At 37.7% G+C, this 26,973-nt stretch overlaps 3 protein-coding genes and 1 long non-coding RNA gene across 10 annotated transcripts in view; 2 read left to right on the forward strand and 2 right to left on the reverse strand.

Moving 5' to 3' along the window:
* Positions 1 to 510: 510 nt before the first annotated feature.
* On the reverse strand, positions 511 to 5,517 carry churc1 (churchill domain containing 1). 2 transcript variants are annotated; one of them, XM_021468411.2, is made up of 4 exons: positions 5,421 to 5,517; positions 1,617 to 1,686; positions 1,467 to 1,537; positions 511 to 1,118 (listed from the first exon to the last, which is right to left on the reverse strand). In XM_021468411.2, exons 1-4 carry the CDS (start codon positions 5,457 to 5,459, stop codon positions 1,026 to 1,028), a joined length of 273 nt encoding a protein of 90 aa, XP_021324086.1. In that variant the 5' UTR covers positions 5,460 to 5,517; the 3' UTR covers positions 511 to 1,025.
* LOC101885405 (uncharacterized) lies at positions 3,681 to 4,905 on the forward strand. Of its 4 annotated transcripts, none has more exons than XR_002457564.3 (4): positions 3,681 to 3,762; positions 4,489 to 4,543; positions 4,617 to 4,693; positions 4,851 to 4,905. It is a non-coding gene; the product is annotated as an uncharacterized lncRNA (long non-coding RNA). The 4 variants fall into 4 exon arrangements; XR_002457568.3 differs by having other exon boundaries at positions 4,628 to 4,693; XR_002457563.3 differs by having other exon boundaries at positions 4,489 to 4,505.
* Positions 5,518 to 7,498: 1,981 nt separating the features above from the next.
* Positions 7,499 to 26,795, forward strand: znf106b (zinc finger protein 106b). Of its 3 annotated transcripts, none has more exons than XR_011010280.2 (12): positions 7,499 to 7,838; positions 8,480 to 8,541; positions 8,618 to 8,815; positions 8,950 to 9,010; positions 9,794 to 9,855; positions 10,027 to 10,212; positions 23,798 to 24,304; positions 24,419 to 24,656; positions 24,727 to 24,798; positions 25,000 to 25,148; positions 25,279 to 25,339; positions 26,000 to 26,795. XR_011010280.2 is itself a non-coding variant. In XM_021473367.3 (12 exons), exons 1-12 carry the CDS (start codon positions 7,707 to 7,709, stop codon positions 26,008 to 26,010), a joined length of 1,728 nt encoding a protein of 575 aa, XP_021329042.1. In that variant the 5' UTR covers positions 7,499 to 7,706; the 3' UTR covers positions 26,011 to 26,795. The 3 variants fall into 3 exon arrangements, 2 of the variants coding, with proteins under 2 accessions (XP_021329042.1, XP_073789381.1); XM_021473367.3 differs by having other exon boundaries at positions 24,738 to 24,798; XM_073933280.1 differs by having other exon boundaries at positions 8,734 to 8,815; positions 24,738 to 24,798.
* Positions 26,185 to 26,973, reverse strand: part of capn3b (calpain 3b) — a 45,698-nt gene continuing 44,909 nt past the window's right edge. The window contains exon 21 of the mRNA NM_001243321.1: positions 26,185 to 26,953. Coding sequence (NP_001230250.1) covers positions 26,927 to 26,953 — 27 coding nt within the window. The 3' untranslated portion in view covers positions 26,185 to 26,926. The remainder of the gene's footprint in view (positions 26,954 to 26,973) is intronic.

A 26,973-nucleotide genomic window follows, 5' to 3' on the forward strand; every position in this document is an offset into this window, starting at 1 on the left:
GCAACTGGAAGGCCATCTACTGTATAAAACATATGTTCATCAATTGATTCATTTTCTTTCGGCTTAGTCTCTTTATTAATCTGGTGTTGCCTCAGCGGAATGAACCGCCAACTTATCCAGCACATTTTACACAGCTGTTGCCCTTCCAGCTGCAACCTATGACTGGAAAACATCAACACACACTCATTCACTGCAGACAATGTAGCTATTCAATTCACCTGTATCACGTCTTTGGATTTGTGGGTGAAACCGAAGCACCTGGAGGAAACGCACAAGGGGAAGACATGCAAACTTCACACAGAAACACCTACTGACCCAGCCAAGGCTCAAACCAGCGACCTTCTTGCCGTGAGGCGAACGTGCTGCCCACTGCATTACTGTGCAGCCCATTATAATATATATACACACACACACACACACATATATATATATATATATATATATATATATATATATATATATATATATATATATATATATATATGTCTTTTATAAAGCTTTAAAATAAAATCAACTTTTTGCTCTGTTTATTTAGACAAAACATAAAACATCTTGTTGCATCTTGTTGGAAATATTGTGTGACTTCGTACATTGAACATTAGTATCAGTACTATCAAGCGTGATTCTGCTTTTTATTCTTGTGTGTATCATTCAAAATATTTTCTGCCAAATTCAGTCATTTTCTATGTGCTGCATTGTAACAAAAGCTGCAAACTCTTTTTTTTTTTGTGGTTAAAATTCACTGCTAATCCACTCAAACAACTCTTGATGAGACAAACAAATATGCAGACTCGTATAATAGGCAAAAGCTACATTGTGTATATTAAGTGGTCTAGGTTTCATGCATCAGAGTCATACTGAGAGTTTTATTGCCACTTTTGCTGCACAATGCATTGGGTTAAGTTCCTGGATTAAACATGACTGTGTTGTTCTCCAGTGTTAAGCACAGATCATATGTATCAAAACTCCCTCATCATGCAAATTTGCTTTTTTCTCATCCCTATGTATGTGTGTACGTGCATGCTCTAGAAGAGAGGTGCTGTTTGTCTGGGATCATCTGGCAATATGCTGATGGAGTCCTCTGCTTTTCCACACAACATACACAACATTGTGTATTCCTGACAAAATAAAATAAAAATTTAAAAGTGTGAGAGAGAGAACAAGACTTGTTAAACCAACAAAATTTTTAACATCTATATGAAAGAAAAAAATACATATATATATTTTATGTTTTCCATATAATTATTAAACTTTTATAGATGGGCCAGCATGTTTATTATGAAGTAAATATATTATGTAACTTGTCAATTAAATTATGCATTAACAAACAAGAGTAATAATTTCAATGTCACACTAATACAAATGTATATATATATATATATATATATATATATATATATATATATATATAAATCTCTAATATACTTAATATGCTGTTTGTTTTTTCCTGTGAAGCGAGGGCTCACCTGATAGTCATCCACCACAGTGAAGGTGTACTCGTGTCTGGCTATGACATGTTCACAGTTCTTGCACATGTCTGAGGAAAAGCAAAGTTCACTCATTATGACCACTTGTAGAGCATCATTATTTACATGCAATAATGTGACGTCACTCACGCAGGTAAGTGACAATCTCCTCCTCATCTTCATTCACCATCGTCCGGTCACTGATCAGCACAAAGTCCCGCTGGTGACAGTTGGCACAGCCCACAAAATTCATGAGATATGAGCCATTCTCTAGACATGTGTTACCCTATATACACACCAGAGCAAAATTGTAGACAATCTGACATGTTTGTTCAGACAAGACACTGCAGACAGTTTTTTCCATGAACTAGGCAATTTTAAGGCTTTTTGGCACAGTTAAATGAAAATAAAACAACATTTTAAGTGTTTCCTTTGTTGCACTTGTGTTTGCAGATTTCAAAGGCGATGTATATTTTAAAGACCATTTTAAAATGATCATTTTGTGCTGCCTTGAGTAGGCATGGGACGATAGCCGTTTTCAAGGTTTTATCATGGTTTTAAATTTTCAAAATTTCCTGTTATACCGTTCCTATGGTATATATAAGATTTTTTTTTACGTAGTGTGAATGGAAATCAGATGTACTATGGATGCCATTTTGTCCTCATCACATGATATACCCGCTTCACTCCCATTCATGAATTCTCTCACTGTGCATCCTCTCGCTGTAGCGTCTATCAGATCATGCACACTTTAGAATCTCAGTGGAAATAGTAGGTCATCCAGGTACTTCTCACATACTGTTTTTCAAATTCTATGAATTTGGACATACTTCCCGGCTCGTATACTGTTATAGCATACTATATAGTATGGACATGTGTGATTTCGGATGCAGCCATTGTGGTCAAAGCAGAAAAAAGTGCTTGTTCTACCCAGACATTTAAAAAGAGTATACTTTAGAGCAGTAATCACAATACTGTGAAACCGGGATTTTTTTATTCAAGATTATCATTCCACTGAAATCCTATTCCGGCTCATGCCTAGCCTTGAGCCATAAATCCCCAAAAGTTATGTTTTTCTACATATCTGTTTCATGAGTTTTGTTATTTCTTAATACCTTTGGGGGGTTTTCACCTTTAAATGGACTGGACAGTAGAGATTATTGACAATAAATCATGAAGAGCAGAGAGAGATGAAGGATTCGCATAGCACTGCAAGGCGGGAATCGAACTCGGGTCACCAAGAGCACGAGAGTGCATGTGTCTACGCACTAACCACGCACTGGCACAGACAGAAAAACATTTTCTATATATAACAAAACACTTCTGGCTGTTTGCAGTATTTTCTTAGTAATAAAGTGACAAAAGATACCCACTCTAGGTCTTCTTGAAGCTTATGCATTATAAAAAAGCCCTTAAACTGAAGATCTTTTTTAAAGAGTGCCCCCCCTCTGTTTTATTTTTTTAATTGAATTTATTCATTCATTTTCTTTTCAGCTTAGACCCTTTATTAATCTGGGGTCGCCACTTTAGAATGAACTGCTAGAATTATTTATATATTTTGTATTATTATTATTACATTTTTCTCTCTGTTTTCTTGCTGATATTTTGACTTTTTTGTAATTGTACAATGATTTATCCTCTTACTGTTACATGGTATTTTGTATGCTTTTCAAGCATAATAATAAAAACAGATACCCACTCTGAGTAAAAAAAAAAAAAAAAAAAAAAAATATATATATATATATATATATATATATATATATATATATATATATATGTGTGTGTGTTAATTTTTGCGCAAGAAATGCATGCAAATTACTGCATGTTTAATTAAATTATAACTTATTTGCATATCTACAAGTGACGTTTTTTGAAACTTGTAAAATGTAATAATAATAATAATAATAATAATCATATCTAGATTTCTCAAAGTAAACACCCAAGGAAGCAAGGCAATTGTTTTTTAAATTATACTTACCTTCAGTTTCTTCCATTAAATGTAGCTGCTTTAAAGGACAGCGAATAAACAACCTCCCAACAAACACACAACGTTGCCTCAACGTAGCGACCTTCCTACAACGTTGTACCAACATTGCAAAAAGGTTGAGGATTCTACGTTGTTGCTAAAGGTGTTCACAACGATGTCATAAGGTTGCCATTTAAACATCATGAGGGTCGCATGCTTTAGGTTGTGCTTAGGTGGCGTGGACGACCACTGTACAACATTTACTGGTCACAGCTGAATCAGTTTAAATTTCAACAAGCCGTCGTCTCATTCATCAACGACCGAGGAGACGTGAGTATTGCTTTATTTCTTCTTGCTAAATAAGATACGTAAATCGTGAATATTCAAACAAACCTACGATTTCGACAACAATCTTTTCCAACATCACATGTTAAATCTCTCGATAAAACATTTCCTGATTATTTACCTACGCCTTGTCTTTAATCAAATGGACAATAATGTTTTTGAAGTTCATTTTTTTCCATATCTATCGTGATCAGTTAGTATGATACTTCATCACACGAGCCGACCCACTATTTACAAAACACACAAAATAACTTTTAAAAACAAAACATCTCTGTGTAGATTGCGTCCCGTTAAAGGAACAGTTAATTTAAAAATGATATGTACTCACGAATTATTTGCCCTGTAAATAATAAGTGATTCCAAACCTTTAAGTTTCTTTATTCTGTTGAACACTAAAGACTGTAAGCATTTGCTTTCATAGTAGGAAAACACTATGGAATTACAGTTACAGTTTTCCAGCTTTATTTAATATATCTTCTTTATTGTTTAGCAGAAAAAAAGCTAAATAAGTTTGCAACAAATAAAGGATGAGGCTTAAATGGCAGAATTGTCAGTTTTGGGTGAGCTATCCCTACAAGTTAAAGTATATAAATTAATGTTCATATGCCTAATTAATATAGATAGTAATTAAAAGGTCTGCTAGTCTAAATTTCTATTTTAATTGGTCTTTTAATGTTTTATTTAAAACCCACTCTTTTCTTTACTCAACAGGCTATTTTTACATGGAGGTAATCTTCTATTGATAATTTCTGGATTTTAATTATGCGTAAGTTGCATAAAACTCTATTGTTTAACCACTCACTGTTGTTTTCAAATTACTTATGTAACTTGTCTTTCAGAATGTTTTCAGCTGTTGAATTCACCTCAGATCAGTGTTGCTGTAATTCCTGATCTATGGAAAGAAGAATTGGATGAGGTAAGAAGTATACTACTCTATTTACTATTAAATGTAGTTATGTTACCTAAAACAGCATGTCCATAATGTGGAAAATAGATCATGCTTATGAAAAATTACTTTATTATTTTGTACAGCTGTTATTGAAATGACACTAAGTTTAACATTCCATTTATAGCGAGCAACGCCACAACTACAGGGCCTGTTCTTTCTCTTCTCATAATTTAAGTAAGTATTCAGAGACTAACTCTGACTTCTGTTAACTCAAACCTGTTTTCCCTGTATCTCTAAATTTATTTAATTGTATGTAATTTTGGTAAAATAAATGAATAATATTTCATATTTAGCAATACTGGAAAAGAATTGTTGCTTATCCTGTATTCTAGGCAGTATTGATAAACTGCCACAAAAAAATATTAATACAAGTAGTAAGAACGCCGCCTCGCGGTTGCTGAATGTCGCACGACAACGTTGCTACAGCCTTCTCACGTCTTACATTTCTACGTTGTGACAATGTAGCGAGCACGTAAGAGACAACGTTCCCTTTAAAAAAATACAACGTTGTGCAGACATCGCTACAACGGATATGTGTTTGTTGGGCTAGCATTAAGGCATCAAACTTTTGAAATGACCATGGCGCAAACAGCACAGTGATGTTGGCTGAAAACCAGCAACCAGCACATAGAAAGAAAAATAGCAAGCGACAGATGTGCATGAGTTGTTGCAGTCACAGATGATCATAACTCACCCTGTCGGGATATTGCTTCTGGACACAACCGGTACACATTTCTGATCAGACAGATGTAAAAATATGTACAGTATAGTCCAGATCAGAAGACGCTTCCGTGTTTGCATTCTTCGGTGAGGTGAACTCTCTGTATGATTTGTGAGCAGCGCCACCCTCAGACTTTATCCACTAAGGGTTCTCTTTTTAGAAGAAAACAGGTTCTTTTGAATATTAAAATGTTTTTCGTATTAAAAAACGGTTTTATTGAATCTTAGAGATTCAAAAATGTTTCTACCGTGACCCCTCTATACAAATAAATAAATGTTAATGTATTTTCATCCAAAACCAAACTAAAATTAATTCGCTTTCTTTTTAGCTGAGTCCCTTTATTAATTAGGGGTCGACACATGCAGCGGAATGAACCACCAACTTATCCAGCATATGTTTTACACAGCGGATGCCCTTCCAGCGGCAAACCAATCACTGGGAAACACCCAACAATCTAAACTAAAATCTAGAATACAAATTACTAAAGACTAAATGCATGTTTTACTACCGCAAAAATAAATATAAATAGCAAAAACATAATTACTAAAACTTCAAGTACATGCTTAATGAAAACAGATAAGATAATAGAATAAAAACAAGTTACAAAATCGGTAGAGCTACGCATCGATGAATTTGCTCTTAAGTGTTTGGACTCTCTGTAGTGATTTTAAACCACACTGAACTGAGCTAAACTGAACTGAACTTAAACACTTAAACTGAACTACCCTGTTCCAGTTACTATGACCATTTATGCGAAGCTGCTTTGACACAATCTGCATTGTAAAAGCGCCATACAAATAAAGCTAAATTGAATTGGGGAAAAAATACTCACCAATATTGTTAATAACATACAGTCAGATACTAATAACCTAGCGTGCCACATTGGGGATGAGTGATACTGTTTTTCTTTTTTCTTTTCAATATGGTTCCAATACTTTTTTATACAACAACAAACAATACCCATTTTAACAATACCAACACTGATACCTATACTGTGGTATTAAAATAAATAATGTTAATATTTAGAAAGAAAAAAAATCATTACATCTAAATACACATATCACATTATAAGTATTGCCTATGTATAGCAAAAGCAATCTTGAGAACAAATAAATGATAATAATAAAGAAAATGTTCAATATTATTTTACATAAACAAGATTTCTGCTTTTTGTTATTTAATACTAGTAACACTTTTTATTATATTATAAAAAGATAAAAGTTAATTAAAATATCAACAATAGATAAATAAATAAATAAACTTTTCTAAAGATTGCCTTGCTATAAACGCGCTTTTTTCTCACATGTTTTTTTTTTCTGCACACTAACTTCAACAGAAAAGCAATGTTCAGAACCTTTATGAACTGGAGTCATTCTAGCTTTAGAGAAGTTTTGAGTATTTGTGCAAGTGTGTGTGGGTGCTTGCATGCATGGCTTTTATAATGCTTTGGGAAAAACGTTATATAAAAGTACTGAAATCAACTGAAAGTCCACACATTGCATTTCTGTAATTTTAGCAATTGTTCTTTTTAAAACATTATTTTGATTAATTCACCCACATTCTGATGTTTCTGTTTCCCCCCTCTTTTATTACTTATATTCTGTTTAAATATGTGATGTGATCATGGTAATCAAGATTGTGGTAATCTGAAGTAGGACATATAAGCGATGTTTTGTTTTGCTTTTTTTTTTTAATCAGAATTGGTCAATAATTATTGTGATTTGAAACCATAATAAGGCAACTTTCAGAGAGAACCACAGCACTAGGGGGAGCTTTAAACGCCGTCATACCGTCTATTCCTACCGCAATGTTGCCAGGTTCAGCAAAACGTAGCCAGTTCATTTATTTATTATTTTTTTATTTATTATTACTATTAATATTTTTGGAAAGTCATTCTTCCACTTCTATTTTACATCTGACAAAGTATAAACCACAGGAATTTATTTTGGTTAGGCGAGCATCATAATTTTGAGCACTATTTAACATATGGTTTATTTTTGTAGGATGTGGCAACACTGTTAGCCACCATCACCAACATGTTCAAATTCAGCAAACACGTGGACGGCTGATGTGCTGACAAGCAGTGATGAAATATAAATTTAGGCAAATTAATATAGTATTTATTACAAATTACAAATTAAGTTAGTATTACGCTACGATTCATGACAAGATGCTTCCAGCTAGCTGCTCCGAGTAAACAGTTTAAACAGCAATCCTGTCACGAGCATTACTTTGTTTGTTTCCTGACCTAAAGCAGCAATGAAAGCCAAACCAAACCAAGCCAAAGCCAAAACGAAGATAAAGAAAAAGCGCAATCATGCTAACGTTAACCACAATATCGGGAAAAATTACAGGAGATGTTTGATTTGTGGTAAGCAGTACGGAGAAAAGGTTTGTAACTTGTAATCAAATTTGCTTATATAACGTTATAACTTATATTGTAACAGCAATATTGTTTGTTGTCTGATTATATTACTGCGATGGTCATTAGAGTTATATGATAATAAGTTATCTAACGTGTATGTGTTTGCTGCTTGCTATAATTTGTTTTCATCCTGAAAAATACAAGGACAAAATGAGTGAGTGCAGGATGAGTCATCAGTGTTATTACTTGACATGTTCTTCTTTCCAATCAGTGATTCATCTGCTTGTCACTAGAAATATGTAACAAAAAAGTACAAATAATTATTCTAATCATTTTTATATACGCTCACTACATTAATGTGTCACAGTTTTTATTCATCCATTCATTTTCTTTTGGCTTAGTTTCTTTATTAATAAGGGGTTGCCACTGCAGAATGAATCACCAACTTACACAAACACGGGGAGAACATGCACACTCCACACAGGAATGAACACTGACACAACCAGGGCTTGAAATGGCGACCTTCTTGCTTTGAAGTGACTGTGCTAACCACTGAGCCACAGTTTTACTCTATATAAAATACTTATACTTGAAGAGAAAAAATGTAAATATGGTTATTATATCAACATGTCCATATGGTTGACAAAAATATTTGTAATTTTTCCAGAATTTGACCAGTCATATACATTCTTATGTGCACCATGAGGCAATCGAGCATATCAAGAGGAGGTATGGAATTAAAATTTTACCGTATTGTTATAATGCCCTTCTTTCATTGAGTAAATATGCACTTTTGTCATTGCAGTAAACAGTTGCATAACTGTTTTGCTTGTAATGTGTCTTTGATGGGACTTGAGATGTATAAGGAGCATATTTCAACCCCTGAGCACACACATGGGTTGTTTCTTCTCCACACTAAAGGGAAACAAAAGGAACTTCGAGAGGACTGCGATATTGCCCTTACTAAAAATGAACTCAGAGCCCTTAAAATACAGCAACAAAGGTATTTTGTCATCATTAAATGTGAAGGATTTAATTAAAAATGTTCAAGTTTATAAACTGCCCTGATGTTTGCATGCTATTTTATCAAAATAAATTTTAATATGACGTTCTAATATGAACTTTTCATCTATTTAGGAAGCAACAACACAAAGATTGCAGCACTTGTTGCATATGCTGTAAGAGTTTCCCTGTACAGGTTAGCAGCTTTTCACCTTTTTATTATGATATTATGCAGTAACACTACTGCATTCCCTTTAAGAATGACAACATTATAAATGAAAGCTACAATATTCAGCTTAACATTAAATGTTAATATCATTCTGCAAAACTGTTTTATCTGGTGCTTTAAGTTATTGGCCTTTACTCCCAAACAGAATGTTTTCTGCTCTATTATCAGTGACTGTTTCAACTAGAAATGCCCAAACTAGGGCCCGCAGGCCAAAATTGGCTCATGGTAACCTTTGATTTGGCTCACTATCCCATTCAAGGAGAGGAAGAATGATAGGGATGGTTTCCAGATTGTCAGTTTAAATTTAATGTAACCCTTTGTTTGTTTTATTGTTAAAATGGTGTAAAGTAATCAGATTAATCGGTTTAAATGTAAATAATGTCACAGACAATGCAGAGAATTTGGTGAGCAAATCAAGTCAAAGCAGATTCTGCTTGACTGGAGTATTCAGCATTGTACTCCAATGTGATTGTTTTTATTGCAATAAGTTATCATTTAAAAGGTTATGCTGCATTAGATAATACTATTTAATGTTTTCTATTTTTTTAAATGCTATGTAATCAATTAGGAAATTATCCATGGCAACTGTAATGTAATATAGTTCGGCATATTTACCTTCGGCCCACGGCTCATAATGATATTTGGTTTTTAGCCCTTCATAAGCAAAAGTTTGTGCACCCCTGGTATAAACACATTTGGCTGTTGATATTTTTGATCTATTCTTTACTATCACGATCTTTGCTGTAACAGGATATCGATGTACATATGCACAGTGGTTCACACCATCAGAGGATTGAGCAGCTGAAAGGCAGGTATATGACTCAAAACCATCATCTTGCTTATGCTGTTCTACATATTTAAGATGGATCAAAACAAGAATGGGTGTTGTTCAATAGTTTAAGGATCATTTTGAAGAAATTATCTACTGACTACTGTATACCTGTAGTATTTTTTTTTGTAAATGTATGGTTTTCTTCCTACAGACCACAAGTGCATAAGTGCAGGGCTTGTGAGTTGTCATATGCATGTTTGGCAGAGTTTAACCTGCATACCCAAACTATTGAACACCAATACATGATGTTTCAACTCAAGAAGAATACGGCTGATGGACAGTTTGTGGACTACAGTGCTGATATGGACGATGAACTCAGAAACCTTTGCTTCCAAAGGTTAGTTTGAAATTATCACTTGTCACATTTGTTAATTTTGTTTTCAGACTTAGCTTTTTTGTTCTTTTTAGAACAAGATCGTAATATTCCAGAGACTTATATCACATTTAAAAAATAATATATATTTTTATAAAAGGAGGAACTGCTAAAATCTCAATACTTTTTAGATAATTAATGTATTTGCTTAGAGGTTTGAAAGGCATAAATGAAAGTTTTCAGTGTGCAGAAAGATGAATGAACATGAATGTTGATCATCATGTACAATACTCTGATTCATCAAGGTTAGGAAAAAAATTTTGTATGTGTGTTGTGATTGAATTATGTTCTAACTAAAAATTTCCAAAGATCTGCTGCTGATCACCTCAACATTTAAAGCGTGATCGCAGAACTGTCAAATAGAGATGATCCTTAGACAGGTTGTCCGCGGTGTCTTAAAAAGTATTAAAAGTAGATATATCAATGTAGAGAAATTTAAGGCCCTTAAAAAGTATTAAAAAGTCTTAAAGGCTATTTTAAAGGTGTTAAATTTAAAGTTTTTGATGAAGCAATGTATGGTTGTATGCTGAAGTTTGCCTGAATTTACTCTCCGAATATCAGAATGCTGTGTAGTTTATATTATCAGTAAAATCTTGCTAGATTTGACATCATGCTGCTTTGTTCACTGCAGTAACCAAGGCAACACCTTTATTTCTGCACTTCTATAGGCGCCAACCTGCTGAATTAGCTAGATTTAATAGCTATTTATTCAGTTGTTTATATATTTTTGCATTACTTTCCTACCTTAAAATTTAATAATTATACTGTAATTTAAAATCCCGCTAATGTTTCTGGTTGAATCTTAAAGTGGTTATAAGGTCTCAATTTATAGAAAGAGTCTTAAAAGGTATTGAATCTCTGATTCCTGTAGACTCTCACGGTTTGTGTATGTTAATTAGCTTAGAAATACACTCAGGCCAGGCCATGGAGGGATTTAAAAACATACAACATTACTTTGTACTGAATTCTAAACTAGATTGGTAGCCAGTGTAGGGAAACCAGTAGAGATGTTATGTGCTCTCTTTATTTTCGGCCTGTTAAAAGCCTGGCAGCTGAGTTCTGGACTCACATCGCATTTCCACTATCGGGCCAGTGCGAGCCAGGGCTTTAATCGGGCCGGGCCAGGCCAATAGCCCAGGAGGTTGAGAAATGAGGCTGAAATCATGTCGCGTTTCCACTGTCGGGCTATTACCTCACAGCGCGTCACGCAAATACCGCCCACAGAACGTCCCCGAATCAAACGTCACACAACCCGTCCACTTCAGCTGGAATCAGGACAGGCAGATAAAGCACACCATAGAATCATCACTAAACGAAACCATTAAAATGAAGACAACCGAAACAAACAAACGACACGTTACTGTACAGCAGTACATGAAATGTCTATACGCACAGACCAGTGTATTTCCATTCATTACATTTGTTTACTCGCCGACCGACTGTTGGCATATTGTGCATCGAGTGCCCTCGCCACTAACGCAGGGACCCAACACAGAGAGCGCACACATCCATAATATAAAACCACAGAAATTCTCCTTTATAACTCGATATGGCATGTATTTTATAACATCCTCGTTTTGATAGAAATATCAAAAGAGCGAGTAGCCTAATAAAATAGAGCAATATTTGTTGCGCTCGGCAGCTATTCATTAAAGCTCTACATTTAAAGTTTCATTTATAAATTTAACCACGTCATATTAAAACATAAACAGTTGTTTGAGGATATAGAACACATTTTGTGTTTGGACTTTCCCCCGATGCGTTTAAAGCAGCGAGCGCTGCGCAGGACTGAGTGACAGATAAAAAGGTAGGCTATAGGCTAGATTCTGCTTTCACTCACCCAAATAATGCTCTGTTTGAGCGATTTGATTAATATCATCGCATCCAAATACTTTATAAATATTTACTTGTATAAATATTTACTTTATATAAATATTTCAAACCTTCTCCGGTGTTTATTGTTTTTAGAAAATATCGAAAATCTTTTTTTTTCAGACAGGTCTTTGTAAAATGAAAGTTAGACTATATGTGGCTTTAAAACGGTTTGATTTATGTATTGTATATAGGCTACCTATATTGTTATAGCTAGCTTTTGTTTATTTTATATTGGTTAATTTATTTAATGTGATTTTATATATCCGATATTTGTAATTCTTTAAATTATATTTCAATATAGTTTAGGCTATTTTATCAAGATATGACACTATATTGTTTAAAGTCTACGAAAGTGGGCACGTAATTTTTTAAGTTTTATGTCTTTCTGTTGTATTTATATTGTGTTTTATCTCCAAAATAAATAAAGAAAAAAGCCGCTCGCGGCATAACAGAGCTGTGAAGGAGCGCTTTTGCCCGGTCTCACACACACACACGCATTAAACGCGCACAAACAAACATTTTAAACTTGACAAAAACTCTCGAAAACCTTTACTGTCGGCTTAATATGGTGTAAAGATTATTATGTGTTATTAAAACATAAAGGAGGTTGCAGCAAAAAACGTCACTATAAATTAAAACTGCTTTATTATTTTATGCAGCAGCCTTACATTTAAAAGGGAAACATAAGGGTGATCATACGCAAAAAGATCCCAGACTATAAGGCTAGACGTTTTCTTTGCCTTATTTATTTGTTTGGCGCATGTACTCATGTGCGATCAGAAAACTGCCCGCCTCTCCTTTCACTCCGCCCCGAAGCCCCAGCTGGCCCTCCTTGGCCCAAGGTATTCGGCGGGCCGAAAAAGGCCAGCCGCTGGCCCCAAGAAAGCCCCGCTTTGGCCCGATTAGGCCCCGGAATTGACAGTGGAAACGCCACTGGCCTTGGCTCGCCCTGTCTCGCTCGCTTTAAGGCTGATTTATACTTTTGCGTCAAACACCGGCATAGGCTACGGCGCTGATGCATAGCCCTTCGCCGTGGCCATCGCCGTCACTGACGTGCACCTCTCAAAAATTGTAACTACACGTCGCAACAACGCGTAGCGCAAGCTCTGTGATTGGTCGGCTTGCTAGCGCCGACGAGTCTGGGCGGGACCGAAAGCCGCGCGAATGGCGCGAGCGATTGTTTACAAGTGTGGAGTCCCGTGAAGGAGCTCCAGATGGAAAGTTTTGTTCTGTGTTTACCTCATGGTTAAAGTTGTTGCACGTCCACCGGTTCCTGCCTCAAAATGAGCGAGTTTGAGGCTGTTTCTCAATATGCGTTCTTCAGCTGTCTTGCGTCCTCGTGTTCTCGTGCAACGTCATCATCAGCTGCCTAAGTTCAGTTCCAATACTCAAGCCCGCAAGTACGAAGGACGCGTGAAACTTCCCGGATGTGTTCTTGATATCGAGGATGCACTGATGCAGACTTGAGCACCGAACTCGCTCTGGAAGTCCCAGAAGTCATTGCGACTGGAGGTGGGAAGCGCAGCATTTTATTTAGATTTATTATTAAAGTCCTCAGGAGTTTCTCTAAATGAAACGATGAAAGTAAACATTAACATGAATATCTTAATAAAGGAATAAACTCATTAAGGGTTGTTTGTTTTCTGAAATACGTATTAAAATTTGTTTTATTTATATTGTGCAGAGTATATTTATAATGTTTTTATGCAAAGTATATATTGTAGAGGCTAAGCCTATTGCTTGAAGTCCCTGAGATGTTGTTAGACAGGCACCCAGCTGACGCACACTGTCCTCTGGCTGATGTAGTGTAAATGAAATGAACAGTCTTACTTGTTTCCGAAGATGTTTACGTTTATTGCAGTTGCAAACTCCAATAGTTCACAAATTTCCTTTCAGGTAAGTTTCCGTTCGTAGAAGTCAAACACTGCCACATATCTTGACTTACAAACAAAACAAACCGTCATGCTAAAGCATGAATGAATGTGTGCGGCTCTCTGTGTGAATGCGCGTGAGCGTTTGTTTGTGTTTGTGGGTGTGTGTGCGTTTGAAAGTGTGTGTTTGAAAGTGTGTGTGTTTAAAAGTGTGTGCGTTTTAAAGTGTGTGCGTTTGAAAGTGTGTGCGTTTGAAAGTGTGTGTGTTTGAAACTGTATGTGCTCCCTTCCGTCTAGCAACACCTGCTACCTGAATGTTCGTTCTCACTTATAAAGCCTGTTTAAAGAGCACCACCTAGTGGAACAATGAGCAAAGTTGCCAAATGGCTCCTACATCCCGGCCCCTAATTGTATACAAATGTAACAATTCCCAAATATAATATTAAGGAGCCATAAAAGAACATCAGGCAATAATAGGTGCACATACACAATACTTCAAATACACAATAGCCCAGTGGAGACACTTTAATAATAGATAAGCTAAACTGATTCTTGCAATAGGCAGAGTTTAGTCACAGGCCGTTCTATTATACTACTTTTGGTCTGAAGCTGCACTGAACGCACAATCTTTTTCTTGTCTTGAAATGCTTCCAGCACTCTTGCAAGAGGCCATGAGCTTTGTGGTGCTGTAGGATCCATAATGATCACGATATCTCCTGGTTTGAGATTTTTTCTCTGTTCGTTCCATTTCTGCCTCTCTTGCAATAATGGCAGGTATTCACGAATCCACCGTTTCCAAAAGAGATCAGATATGTACTGAACTTGCCTCCATCGCTTTCTGATGTACAGATCATGGTGTTTAAACAGCCCTGGTGGCAAAGACGGCTTACCTTTCATGAGGAGGATATGATTAGGTGTCAGGGGTTCTAGATCATTTGCATCGTCAGATAACTTGGTGATGGGGCAGTCGTTTAAGATGGCTTCAACTTCGCATATTACTGTGTGGAGTCCATCATCGTCCAATTTTTGTTGATGAAGGACTGAAGAGAGAATTCTTCTCACCATGCGAATCATACGCTCCCAAACACCACCATAGTGCGACGCTGCAGGAGGATTGAAACTCCATTTAATGCCCTTTTGTTGTAGCATTTCTCCAATATTTGTCTGGTTCAAGGTTAGGAGTGCCTCTCGGAGTTCCTCCTCTGCTCCTTTAAAATTGGTACCATTGTCAGACAGTAAATTAACAACTTGACATCTTCTACAGACAAACCGACGTATTGCATTAATGCATGCGTCTGTATTCAACGTGTTGGCTATTTCAAGGTGGACTGCTATACTAGACAGGCAAGTGAATATCACGCCATATCGCTTGGCAGTGCCTCGTTCTTTCTTCACCTCTATAGGACCAAAGTAGTCAACCCCAGTGTTGGTGAATGGTGGTTTGTCCTGAAGAATCCTCTCCATGGGCAAGTCTGCCATCTTCTGTAGCATCATTCGACCATTTTGTCTTCTGCAGAGACATAAGTCAGACATTATCTTTCTTATTGCCGAATTAGCACCTGTGATCCAATATTTCCTTCGTAATGTGGACAGTATGTGGTTTTGACCACTATGTCCGAGCCGTTCATGAATATTTCGCAGGAGGAGAGTAGCTATATGGTGGTCTTTGGACAAAATCAGTGGATGCTTAGCTTCCTCTGGTAGTGAACCTCTGGCTAGTCGCCCACCGACTCTTAGAAGTCCGTTATCCAAACGTGGATCCAGTTTGTACAGAGGGCTTTGCTTACTCACAGTTCCTTTTTCAGCTGACAAGGTAGCGATTTCCTCACTAAATCGTTGCTGTTGACAAAAGCGTATAATGGCAAGCTCTGCCTCACTTATGTCTTCAATGGACAAAGTGCACCTTTCATGCACTGGAACACTCTACATACCCACATAAGAAGTCTTAGACTCTTTCCTCTTGTGAGACCGTTCCTGAAGCATTCTTTTATACTTAAGAAACCAAGCTACGGCTACCCTCAATCTCTTCCAATCTGAGAAATGCGCAATTAAACGAGTGCTATCTGCGGAGTCAGTTACACTTACGCCTGTTTCGCACCGCAAGCGTCAGCGACGCGTGAGCAGAGCGTGAGCAGCGCGTATGTCGAGCAGTAGCAGCACGCAGGCGTTTGCCTTTCACACCAGCTGCGTCTGCAGCGCGCAGCTCTTCGGCAGCTGCTGCAGAGATCAACCTATCTCTGTCTATTCTATCTAGTTACCCATGTCTCTTTATATACAAATACACTTTTTAAACTTTTCATCTGCACCAAGGCCCCTCCTAAGCTGTTTCATTAACCTGCAAATGTTTATTTTACAAATTTTATAGATCAAATAGTACTGTATGCTTCTCAAGCTAACTTATATGACAAGTGTCTACAGTCAGAGGACAATCGCCTGTGATATCATGTCATTTGGTTTTTGATCATCAGGTTGCTGTAGACCTAGTTATAATCATATTTATACAATATAGTTATAATGATATTTATACATGATCAAACTACTTTCTCCGCTTCAGTGATGTCCAGCGGCAGAATAACAGCTCGTTAATTCATGCTCGTGCAGATGAGACGGACAAAAGTAACCAATGCATGCCATTCTTTTACTTATTTTCGTGTTGTCAGATTCACAGTGCAAACAGCTCACGGTAGAAATAACTCGAGTGAACATAAAACAAAGCCGATTAAAACTTTCTTGCTCTGCTTAGCTGCACAGAACACAGCGAGCTCACATAATCCAGCATGCGTGTCGAACTACACTACCCACAATACACTTCGCTATGGACTACAAAACCCGTAAATATTCCATTTCCCCTCTCCTACAACACTTGTGTGCAACTTAAGCAAAACTGATAGTAAAATTGTTTTACATTTGGTTTTGTAGTTCGGGCCTAAATAAATGTTTGTTGCCGTTTTTAATCGTTTTAAGTTCATTTGAATGACTATATATAAACCATTTGACATTATTAACGCATTTATTGGGTAAAATTGCTAATTTTTACTGTCATTCATTGTGTTTTGGTCATTATCAATGCACTGCCACTTTAATTGAGCGTGAGCAGCGCGTCAAAAATAGACCCAGCGCCGAAACTATCGCTGCACTGCTGCTTCGGCGACGCTCACGCCTCGCTCTGACGCGCTGCTGCTGCGTGCGGTATGAAAGCTCTAATCTGTTAACATGGACGCCAAAAACACAAGCGCTGCTCACGCTCTGCTCACACGCCGCTGACGCTTGCGGTGTGAAACAGGCGTTACTGCGTTCACTAAAACTTCTCTTTTTATTTCCGGATCATCAATTTTGATCACCATGTCAGCTCTATCAGCTGGCCAATCCTCTTCTGACTTATACAAGAAGCTTGGACCTACTATCCACCTATTGTGTTCAATGAAGTCACCAACCCTCAGACCTCTAGATGCATCATCTGCTGGGTTTTCCTTGGAACGAATGTACCGCCACTGTAAAGTTGTTGTTGCTTTTCTTATAATGGTGACCCTATTAGCAACGAACGTATGAAAACGTCTGTCTTCATTATTTATGTACTTAAGCACTGATGTGCTGTCTGTCCAGGATATTGATTCTGCCAGTGGGATTTGCAGCTCTTTTTTCAGCATCAGATCCATACGAACGGCAAGAACTGCAGCTGTTAACTCTAGACGGGCTCTAGAACTCTGGCTTTGCCCATCACAAATGCAACGTGGATGACATTTTTGCTATTTTGCATCCTGAGATAAGTAACTGCCCCATATCCTAGCTCGCTAGCATCTGAGAAATGATGAAGCTGAGCATGTATGGCAGTTCCAAAGTCTTTGGGCTTGATGCATCTATTAATCTCAAAGTTAGACAGCATTTCTAACTCCTCTATCCATCTTGTCCAACGGTGTAGTAGCTCTTGAGGTACCGTTTCATCCCATCCATAGTTTCTTCTGCACAATTCTTGCAGCATTATCTTTGCAGGTAGTAGAATTGGTGCCAGGAAACCAAGTGGGTCATACACTGAACTGGAGACAGATAGCATTCCACGTCTAGTACAGGACCGTTGACAAGGTGCCATTTTGAATGTAAATGTGTCCTTCTGAACACACCACTGTAATCCAAGGGCTCTTTCCATGGGAAGTTCATCTCGGTCCATGTCAAGTTCTTCCACACCCTTAGCTCTATATTCCTGTGGCATGGCTTGCAGAACATAGCTACGGTTGCTTACCCACTTTGTCAAGGTAAATCCTCCCTTTTGGTCAGGTGTTTGATCATTGTTACAGCTTTCTTCTCAGATTCTACACTCTTCAAGCAGTCGTCAACATAGAAGTTTTCTTTGACAGTTTGTGGAATTTCTGCTGGAAATTCAGCCTGATTATCATCAGCTGTTTTCCTCAGAGCAAAGATGGCACAGCTTGGAGATGATACCGCACCAAATAAATGGACAGTCATGCAGAATTCTGACGCATCTTTCGTGAGATCTCCCTCAGGCCACCACAAGAACCGCAGAAGGTCTATCCTCCTCTGGAACCTTAACTTGATAGTACATTGCTTGCACATCCCCCATGAATGCCACAGGTTCTTGCCGAAACCTCAGGAGGACTCCAATCAGTGTGCTATTAAAGTTGGGACCTTGCAGGAGCTGTTCATTCAATGATGATCCTTTAAATGATGCAGAACAGTCAAATACCATGCCAGACTTTTCTTCCTGGGATGATATATTCCGTGGTGAGGAATGTACCAAACTTTACCACTGCTGCCACTTAACTGCTGGGTAGGTACTTTCTCTGCATAACCATTGAGTAACATGTCGTTGACTTTATTGCGGTACTCTTTGAAGAAGTGTTTATTCTGCAGAAACTTTCGTTTTAGACTTGTTAGCCCTTGTTTTGCCACAGCAAAGTTATTGGGCAGATGCACGTCTATCTTAAGAGGCAGTTTAATTTGATAATGGTTGTCTTTAAGTGTTACAGATCTTTTCACAATATCCATGAACTTCTTGTCTTCCCTTGATAGCCCTTTCTCTTCTGTGACTCTTTCGTTAAAGTCTTGATTATACTGGTTATTCAGCGTTTCCTCCAATTTACATACTGAAATCCTGTTAACTACAGCTGACCTACATTCAGCATTAAGACAGGAGTCTTCTCCATGCACAAGACCATTAATGACCCATCCCAGCACGGTCCTTATAGCATATGGGCCATTCCCATGGCTATTAATAACCTCCCAAGGTTCCAACAACCTTGGTGCGTTGCTTCCAATCAACAGGTCTACGTTAGCTTCTATCTTGGGAGGTGTTAACCCTACCAGGTATGGCCATTTTACCAGAGTTTCAGCAGTAACGATGTTATCAGTGTTTACGGGCATTTTCTTTTGTGTTAGGGTTTGAGGAAGTTCATGGAAGACATTACCATTAATACCAGACACTCCCAGTCCTGTGAGTGAATATGCTGGCACCACCCTTTCTTGCCCCATAGTGCATAAGAGGAACTGGGTTCGTTTCCCAGTAAGATGAAGCTTTTGCATAAGCTGTTCTGAGCAGAAGGTGGCGGAGCTGCCAGGATCCAAGAATGCATATGTCAGTATTACCTGAACATATTTGATGGACTTGACTTGGACTGGCACGATGGATAACAGACACTGATCTGCTCCGGCCCCTGTATGTCCACAAGTCTCAGCAGTTGAAGCGAATGAGTGTGATGTAATATCTTTGTCAACTTGAGTAGAAGTACTTACTGTGACCTTAGCAACATGCTCTTTATGCATGCTAGCTTTGTCGCTCTTGTTAATATGAAGTACAGTAGGATGGCTTTGGCTGCATATTTTACAAGTTAGGCGTTTCTCACAGTCACGACTCATGTGTGAAGTACTCAAACAACCAAAGCAGAGTTGTTTCTCCTTCAGAAAATTAATCTTGTCTCTGTGTTTTTTGCATTTCAACTGTTGACAATGTTCTAATAGATGACTCTGAGAACAGTATGCACAGAATAAAGTAGATACAGAGTTATGTCTAGGTGAGATGGTCCTTGATCCTGTGGTACACTCAACTTTCACAGGAGTAATGGTAGTAGCAAAGCTTTTTCCTTTAGTTCTTTGTTCTGTAGATACTCGTGGCCTATTGACAGCTCTTTGAACAGTTGTTGCAGATGGTGAGTCGCTAATATTGCCATACAATGGATCAGACAGAATTTGAACATGTCTTTCTATAACTCTCACCAGGTCATTGACCAAGGCTCTGTTTCCTGTTGTTTCCTGTAGGTCATGTGCAGCAGTCCTCCATTGCTCTCGAAGTTTAAATGGCAGCTTTAAGACAATTGCCCTTATGTTACTTGGCATATCCAGCTCATGCATATACTGAAGTTCCTCCATAACATTGCAGCAGCCTCGCAGAAAGAGAGAGTAAGCCTGTAGAGCATTAACATCTTCATTCTTTATTGGAGCCCAAGATAAAGCCTTTTCAATGTACGCCACAGCAATCTTGTACTTACAGCCAAAGTGTTCCTGTACCAGCTGCTTTGCTTTATCATAACCTAGCTCAGGCGTCATATACAAACAGCTGCGAACAAGCTCTCTTGGTTGCCCCCTAGTGAACTGTTCCAGATAGTACAAACAGTCGCTCTTACTAGCCTTTTCTTCCACTCCTTGTTCAAAAGCTCTCATGAAGGAGACATGTTGGAGAGGATCTCCATCGAACAAAGGGATATTTCTTGCTGGCAAGGATATCAAATGCTGTTGTTGAACAAGTGATGTTGTATTATTCCTCCAGTGCACCCCTGAACTAGATCCTCCTGTATACCTTTGATTTGTATTTGGCACATTAAGTTGGGTTGGTTGCTGATGTAAATTTCGGTTGATTTCAGTTGTTTGTTTATTTAAACCAGACCACTCCTTTGGTCTAGTGGTGGGCTGTTGACTAGCTTGATGTAGCGCTCCGGCTAAAAGTGGGGGGTTGTTGTTGATGATGATGTCCACTCCTGTGTTTGTTGTGGTTTACTTTGAGGTGCATATTTAAAGTCACTTGCCATCGGGTCCAGTTTGTGTGGAGGTGCTAAACTTTGTGTTTCTCTCGTCAAGTAAGAATTCATAGCATCAGATGCATTTTCACTGCAGAAATTATCAGAAGCTTTGAGCACGGACAGTCTGGCAGCAGTTTCAGCCAACATAGTATCCAACTCCTGTTGCTCTAATTTTCTCTTTATCTGCTGCTCTTGCTCTTCCAATGCATGCTTTTCCTTTAAAGCTGCTATACGAGCAAGCAATGCAGCCTTTTCTGCTTGTGCTTTAATTCGCACAGAAGAAGTAGTGCTTGATTTACTACCTGCACTTTTCCCTGAGCGTTTACTAGTTGCATTTGAAACACTATCCTCTGGATTAATACCATCACCAATTTGGCTACCAGTAGGACCAACATTCACATTTTGACCAGAATTTGATAACCACAATAGCACCTTAGAAATGAGCTCATTATTGGCGATCATTTTGGCTTTAAACCACACATCATGTTTTTCTTGTTCAGTATCAGGTAACATACCCATCAAACACTCATGAACACCTTTTGATTCATCACAGACCTTAATAAAATCATCAAATACACATTGAGCTTGTACAACATTTCCCTTTTCAATCAAACTATTCAACACATTTCTTAAACTGGCTGCCTTATTCAGCTTAGTTTTCCTTTCATTTTGCAAACGTCCCAGTTTATCAGCGAGCGCTTTAGCAGTCAGTTTAACAACGCGTTTTTCTTTTGATGTTTGCGCATCATTATCATGTTTGATGGTGTTTATTTCTACGGACGGCTCGGCAGGCCTGTTGATCGTTTCATTCGTCTCCATGACCTATTTCACACAAAACAGTAGCAGAGTTCACGGAGAAAATCGACGTTAATTACCCGCCCCTTGTGTCACCAATGCATTGGATTTTGCCCCACAAATTAAACACAAACTGAATGGCCATTCATTGCATTGTAGCGCTACACATACCGTGCATTGGGCGCCGTTGTCCAGCGAATATGAAGACCATCTGCGTAGAACTCACGTCGTGCAGTGCTGATGAATAGCGTCGTCCGACATCCTCCAAAGCGCAGAGCAAACACGCCACAGCAGACCCAGTATACCGATAACTTTGTGGCTTCCATTCAGACACAACCGGCATGAATCTTCTGGTCCGGCGCAACTCCCGGCGGGTCCGTGATGCGAAGATACAGTTTTGACTTGATTGTAGAGGCTAAGCCTATTGCTTGAAGTCCCTGAGATGTTGTTAGACAGGCACCCAGCTGACGCACACTGTCCTCTGGCTGATGTAGTGTAAATGAAATGAACAGTCTTACTTGTTTCCGAAGATGTTTACGTTTATTGCAGTTGCAAACTCCAATAGTTCACAAATTTCCTTTCAGGTAAGTTTCCGTTCGTAGAAGTCAAACACTGCCACATATCTTGACTTACAAACAAAACAAACCGTCATGCTAAAGCATGAATGAATGTGTGCCGCTCTCTGTGTGAATGCGCGTGAGCGTTTGTTTGTGTTTGTGGGTGTGTGTGCGTTTGAAAGTGTGTGTTTGAAAGTGTGTGTGTTTGAAACTGTATGTGCTCCCTTCCGTCTAGCAACACCTGCTACCTGAATGTTCGTTCCCACTTATAAAGCCTGTTTAAAGAGCACCACCTAGTGGAACAATGAGCAAAGTTGCCAAATGGCTCCTACATATATTTTGAAGAGGGGGGAAAACAATAAATCGTTGTATGAGTGCTGTAATGTTTAAATAATTTCCATTTAAAACGCGTGAAGGTCACATGACCATCAGGAAGAACGCAGCATCCCATTTCTCAAAGGATGCATTCTCTGCCCTTGCGGTCTGAGTCCATTCTTCCGAGGACACCTGGCAAGACCGGTCTCCACAAGAACACAAGTCCGTTCTCCGCGTTCTTGGAATTGAGAAACAGCCTGAGTCACTTGTACATCCAGGAAGTGTTCAGAATAGCAAAACAGAAGCGAAGAAACTCGACACAGAGGAACATTTACACCTCACTGCCCACTAGCGTTTCGGAAGTGTTAATGCTGACCAACGGAGACAGCGCGCAGAAGTATGCACAGCTGCGCGCGTTGCCTGCGCCGTGAGTTGCGCCGGTCACTTGATGCAGAAGTATAAACCAGGCTTTAGGCGCGATAGTGGAAACGCGGCTACTGACTTTTTACAGAGGAACGTATTTTTCCAGGAAGCAACGACAGATTGTCATTAGAATTCAAACCTTTTTGAGCAAAAACAATAAATTCACACATTTCCTCATTCAGTTAAAGAAAGTTATTCAGTAACCAACACTTCACATCAGCCATACAATTAAACAAAGACTTAAGGGATGATTGATCCCCAGATTTTATAGGGAAGATGCATGTAGATGGTATACATATTCTGGGACCTTCAAACTGATGTTGTTGTACAATTGAATATACAAAAAACACAAATAATTTTTAGTTTTTATTTTTAAAATTATGTATAAATCTACTCTACATATTTGTTTATTCATAATTTTTCTCTATTAGAAGCTGATGGTTCATGGGTTCATCATAAATTTGCTATGTACACCAACAGAAAACTGCTTAGTTTGATCCTTATGATGTTGTGAATTGTGCTCTATACATCTTTGTATTATTGGCGACTGACAATTTGACAACAAAAGAAAAATCCTTGCAGTTATCGGTGAATAAGACCCAGTTTGCTGCCTTTTTTGTGAAATACAATAACTTGTCTTGTTAGAACAGTCCATTACACTAACTGCTGTTTTCTTTCTTTTTGTAAGGAGGAATATGGAGAAAAGAAAATGTTGGGGTAAAGGGACACAGGCAAAAACCTCATATAATAGCACATATTGGTCAACACCAGTAGCTGTGAGTAAAGAGTTTACAAATGCAAACAATCAAAATGACCATCCAGCATCTATGCAGCTTACCCAAATCCTGTCTAAATGGAGACAAGAATGCATGCCTGGTATAGACAACTCAAATGGGCCACTTGAGAAACCATCAGAGCATCATCCTCAAGAAGTGTCTGCTCACACTACACTTCCAAACCCTGAAAAAAAAGGAGGTGATGTGTATGAAGTGACTCCAGAAACTGTAGGTGGTGCTTGTGTTGAGCCTTCCTGTTCCCCTGCATTGGTCCAAAGTAGAGTGGATGCTCACAGATACAACCTGACCATAACAGCAAGACAAGATTGTACAGATCAGAAGAAAACAAATGTGCATGAAGCTGTTCTCCAAAATCCACAAGAAAAAGCAATAAATGCAGTTTTTCAGCCCATGGCAAGGTGTGGATAGTTTATGGATGTATTTATTGATTAATTGAAAGCTAAGAAAATTAAAAAGTTTTAATCACAAGAATGTTTTTTTGTCATGACGTTTTATGATCTCTTCCTCTCTAGAAAAGACATGAGTGAAGTACAGCCATACTCTGATTCTCTTCCATCTGTTTCTTCACTGCCTGAGACGACGCTTGAAAGCCAAACTTCAAAAAATGATGGCCAGGTATTGGAGACTGCTGAAAATGTTCAGTGTCATGCTGTTTATATGAAGAGAAAGAAATCAAATGAAAGTGAAAAAGAACAGAGTGAGACGTCTCCAGAGAATTACAACATCCAGACAACCAAGAAAAGAAAACAGGTATGAGGGAATTTGTTGCAAGTGTAGAGAATCCACTGAAATAGGTTGTTTTGTTGATTAAAAAATATAGTATGATTTCAGGACATTTCTCATAATGTGAATAATCCGAATCCAGAGAGAAATAGCCAAATATTCAAAAAAGGTGAGTGATGAGTTTTACTATTCTTATTTATTAGTAATCCCTATTCAAAATTGATTCTTAATATTAAATTTTTTTATTATGATATCATTTAAGATTGACAAATGAATTAATTTAACCTAAGTCAGCAGTAATTAAAAATTCAAATACAATGGTAATTGACATCAATACGCCACAATGTTGTGTGTGTTTGTGTGTTCTTAGGCAATGTGAATAAGTTGTTGGTGCTGTCTTTGAAAGAAGACGAGTTGACTCGCTCTTTGGAGAATGTAGGCGACCAGCTGATCCAGGCACAATCCATTTTACAGAGCACATACACAGAAGTTCAGCGTCTGCTAGCTGTTAAACAACAGGTACGTTTATCATCATTGTCACAAGCTCTTCTCCTTGAGTATTTTAGAAGCTACAATTTCCCTTCTAATTTACACAATATGAACACTTGTAATAATCCACCTACACTATTATCAATTCTTTTGTTATCAGGTAACCTCAGAGATGGCCTCACTCAGGGAAAAGCGCATAAAGATACTACAGCAAATGAAGAGTAAGAACACTTAATACATTCAGTTCAGATAGTATTTCCACCCCCAATATGTCTTTCTATAGTATTTTACAGTAGAATTCAGGTATACGCCCTCATGAATTATTAGCCCACCTTTATATTTATTGCCCAATTTCTATTTAACGGAGAGAAGATTTTTTCAACACATTTTTTAATCATAATAGTTTTAATAACTCATTTCTTAAAACTGATTTATTTCATTTTTGCCATGATGACAGTCTAATATTTTACTTGATATTTTTCAAGATACTAGTATTCAGCCTAAACTGCAATTTAAAGGTTTACCTTGGTTAAGTTAACTAGGCAAGTTAGGGTAATTAGGCCAATCATTGTATAAAGATGGTTTGTTCTGTAGTCAGTCGGAAAAAAAAAATATTGCTTAGGTGGGCTAATAATTTTGACTTTAAAATGAATTAAAATGTTGTTTTTAATTGCTGAAATAAAACTAAAAAATAAACTCCAGAAGTAAAAAAAAATACAGCAAATACTGTGCAAAAAAACCCTTGTGCTGTTAAAAATAATTTGGGAAATATTTGAAAAGAAAAAACACTTCACAGAATGGCTTATAATTTTGACTTCAACTGTATATAATCATACCATAATTATGCATATGTTTTATATATGCTTGTAATGTGTTGTCAGATACCAGTTAGGGTTCCAGTCCTCCAGACCAGCAGATGGCACTACAGGACCTACATCTCACAACACTGACTGGTCTCCATGATCTCCCCTCAGAGCAAAGAATGCATAAGTTTGATAGCTGTTCACATATAATTTTGCACTAATTTACTCCAATCGATGCTGATTATTCCTAGAAATGACATTTTTGAATAGCTATAGCACTTTAGAATCTAGGAATGACCTTTTTTGTATATAGTTTTGAGAAATAATATATATTTTGTTAAGATTATCTGCCGAATTATGTCAAGCTATGAGAGCATGTTTGTGCTCCTAAGCAGAGCTGTTACATGTCTTAAGATTAAGGTCAGTTTCAAAATAGCATCATAATAGCAAATCTTTAATAATAGCATAAGCTGAATATGTTTGTTTATTGTTCAATATAGTAATTTTCTTAGGAATCTGAAAACAGCTAGAAATATTCTGGTTGTTTTTATGTGTGATTTTGCTACTCTAGCACAAGACGCTTTGTTTACACTTAAGGTAAATCATGTGTTTATCCATTGTTTGCAATCATGAGCACATTTTTTTGCACTATTTTGAGCTGTATGTTTATGCTCAGCAATACATACTAAGAGCAACTAGTGGAATAGAATGGTGAAACACTTTATTCAGTTTATTAATTTACAGTTGCCCAGAAGCACACACAGTTTACAAGAATGATGTGTTTAGATGTGTCAACATTTTACTTTAAAGGGGCAATCTGAATGAGGCATCATGGTCCATTCAGTTACTCAAAATCAAATTGGTTTGTACTTGACCAGCATTTGTGGAAGAATTATTTTGATTCAGGCGTAGCTCTTTGTCTGCACTGCTCCACTTAATGGATGCACACAATATGTAATTTCTACCAACTTCAGTGTTGCCAGGCTGACTTCTGTTTTTATGTCTTTAGGCGTACATTGTCAGTTGAAGCCACTGCGCAAATAAAACAGAAA

Source organism: Danio rerio, chromosome 20 (genome assembly GCF_049306965.1).
Source record: "Danio rerio strain Tuebingen ecotype United States chromosome 20, GRCz12tu, whole genome shotgun sequence".
Classification (NCBI taxonomy): Eukaryota; Metazoa; Chordata; class Actinopteri; order Cypriniformes; family Danionidae; genus Danio; species Danio rerio.

Bases quoted from the DNA above. Each gene is read 5' to 3' on its own strand.
- churc1 (XM_021468411.2), bottom strand. From the start codon at position 5,459: ATGTGTACCGGTTGTGTCCAGAAGCAATATCCCGACAGG. The intron at 1,538-1,616 runs GTGAGTGACGTC...GCTTTTCCTCAG, and splicing joins GGAGATTGTCACTTACCTGC to ACATGTGCAAGAACTGTGAA. The intron at 1,119-1,466 runs GTGAGCCCTCGC...TTATTTTGTCAG, and splicing joins CTGTGGTGGATGACTATCAG to GAATACACAATGTTGTGTAT.
- znf106b (XM_021473367.3), top strand. From the start codon at position 7,707: ATGAAAGCCAAACCAAACCAAGCCAAAGCCAAAACGAAGATAAAGAAA. The intron at 9,011-9,793 runs GTTAGCAGCTTT...TTGCTGTAACAG, and splicing joins GTAAGAGTTTCCCTGTACAG to GATATCGATGTACATATGCA. The intron at 24,657-24,737 runs GTATGAGGGAAT...GTATGATTTCAG, and splicing joins CAACCAAGAAAAGAAAACAG to GACATTTCTCATAATGTGAA.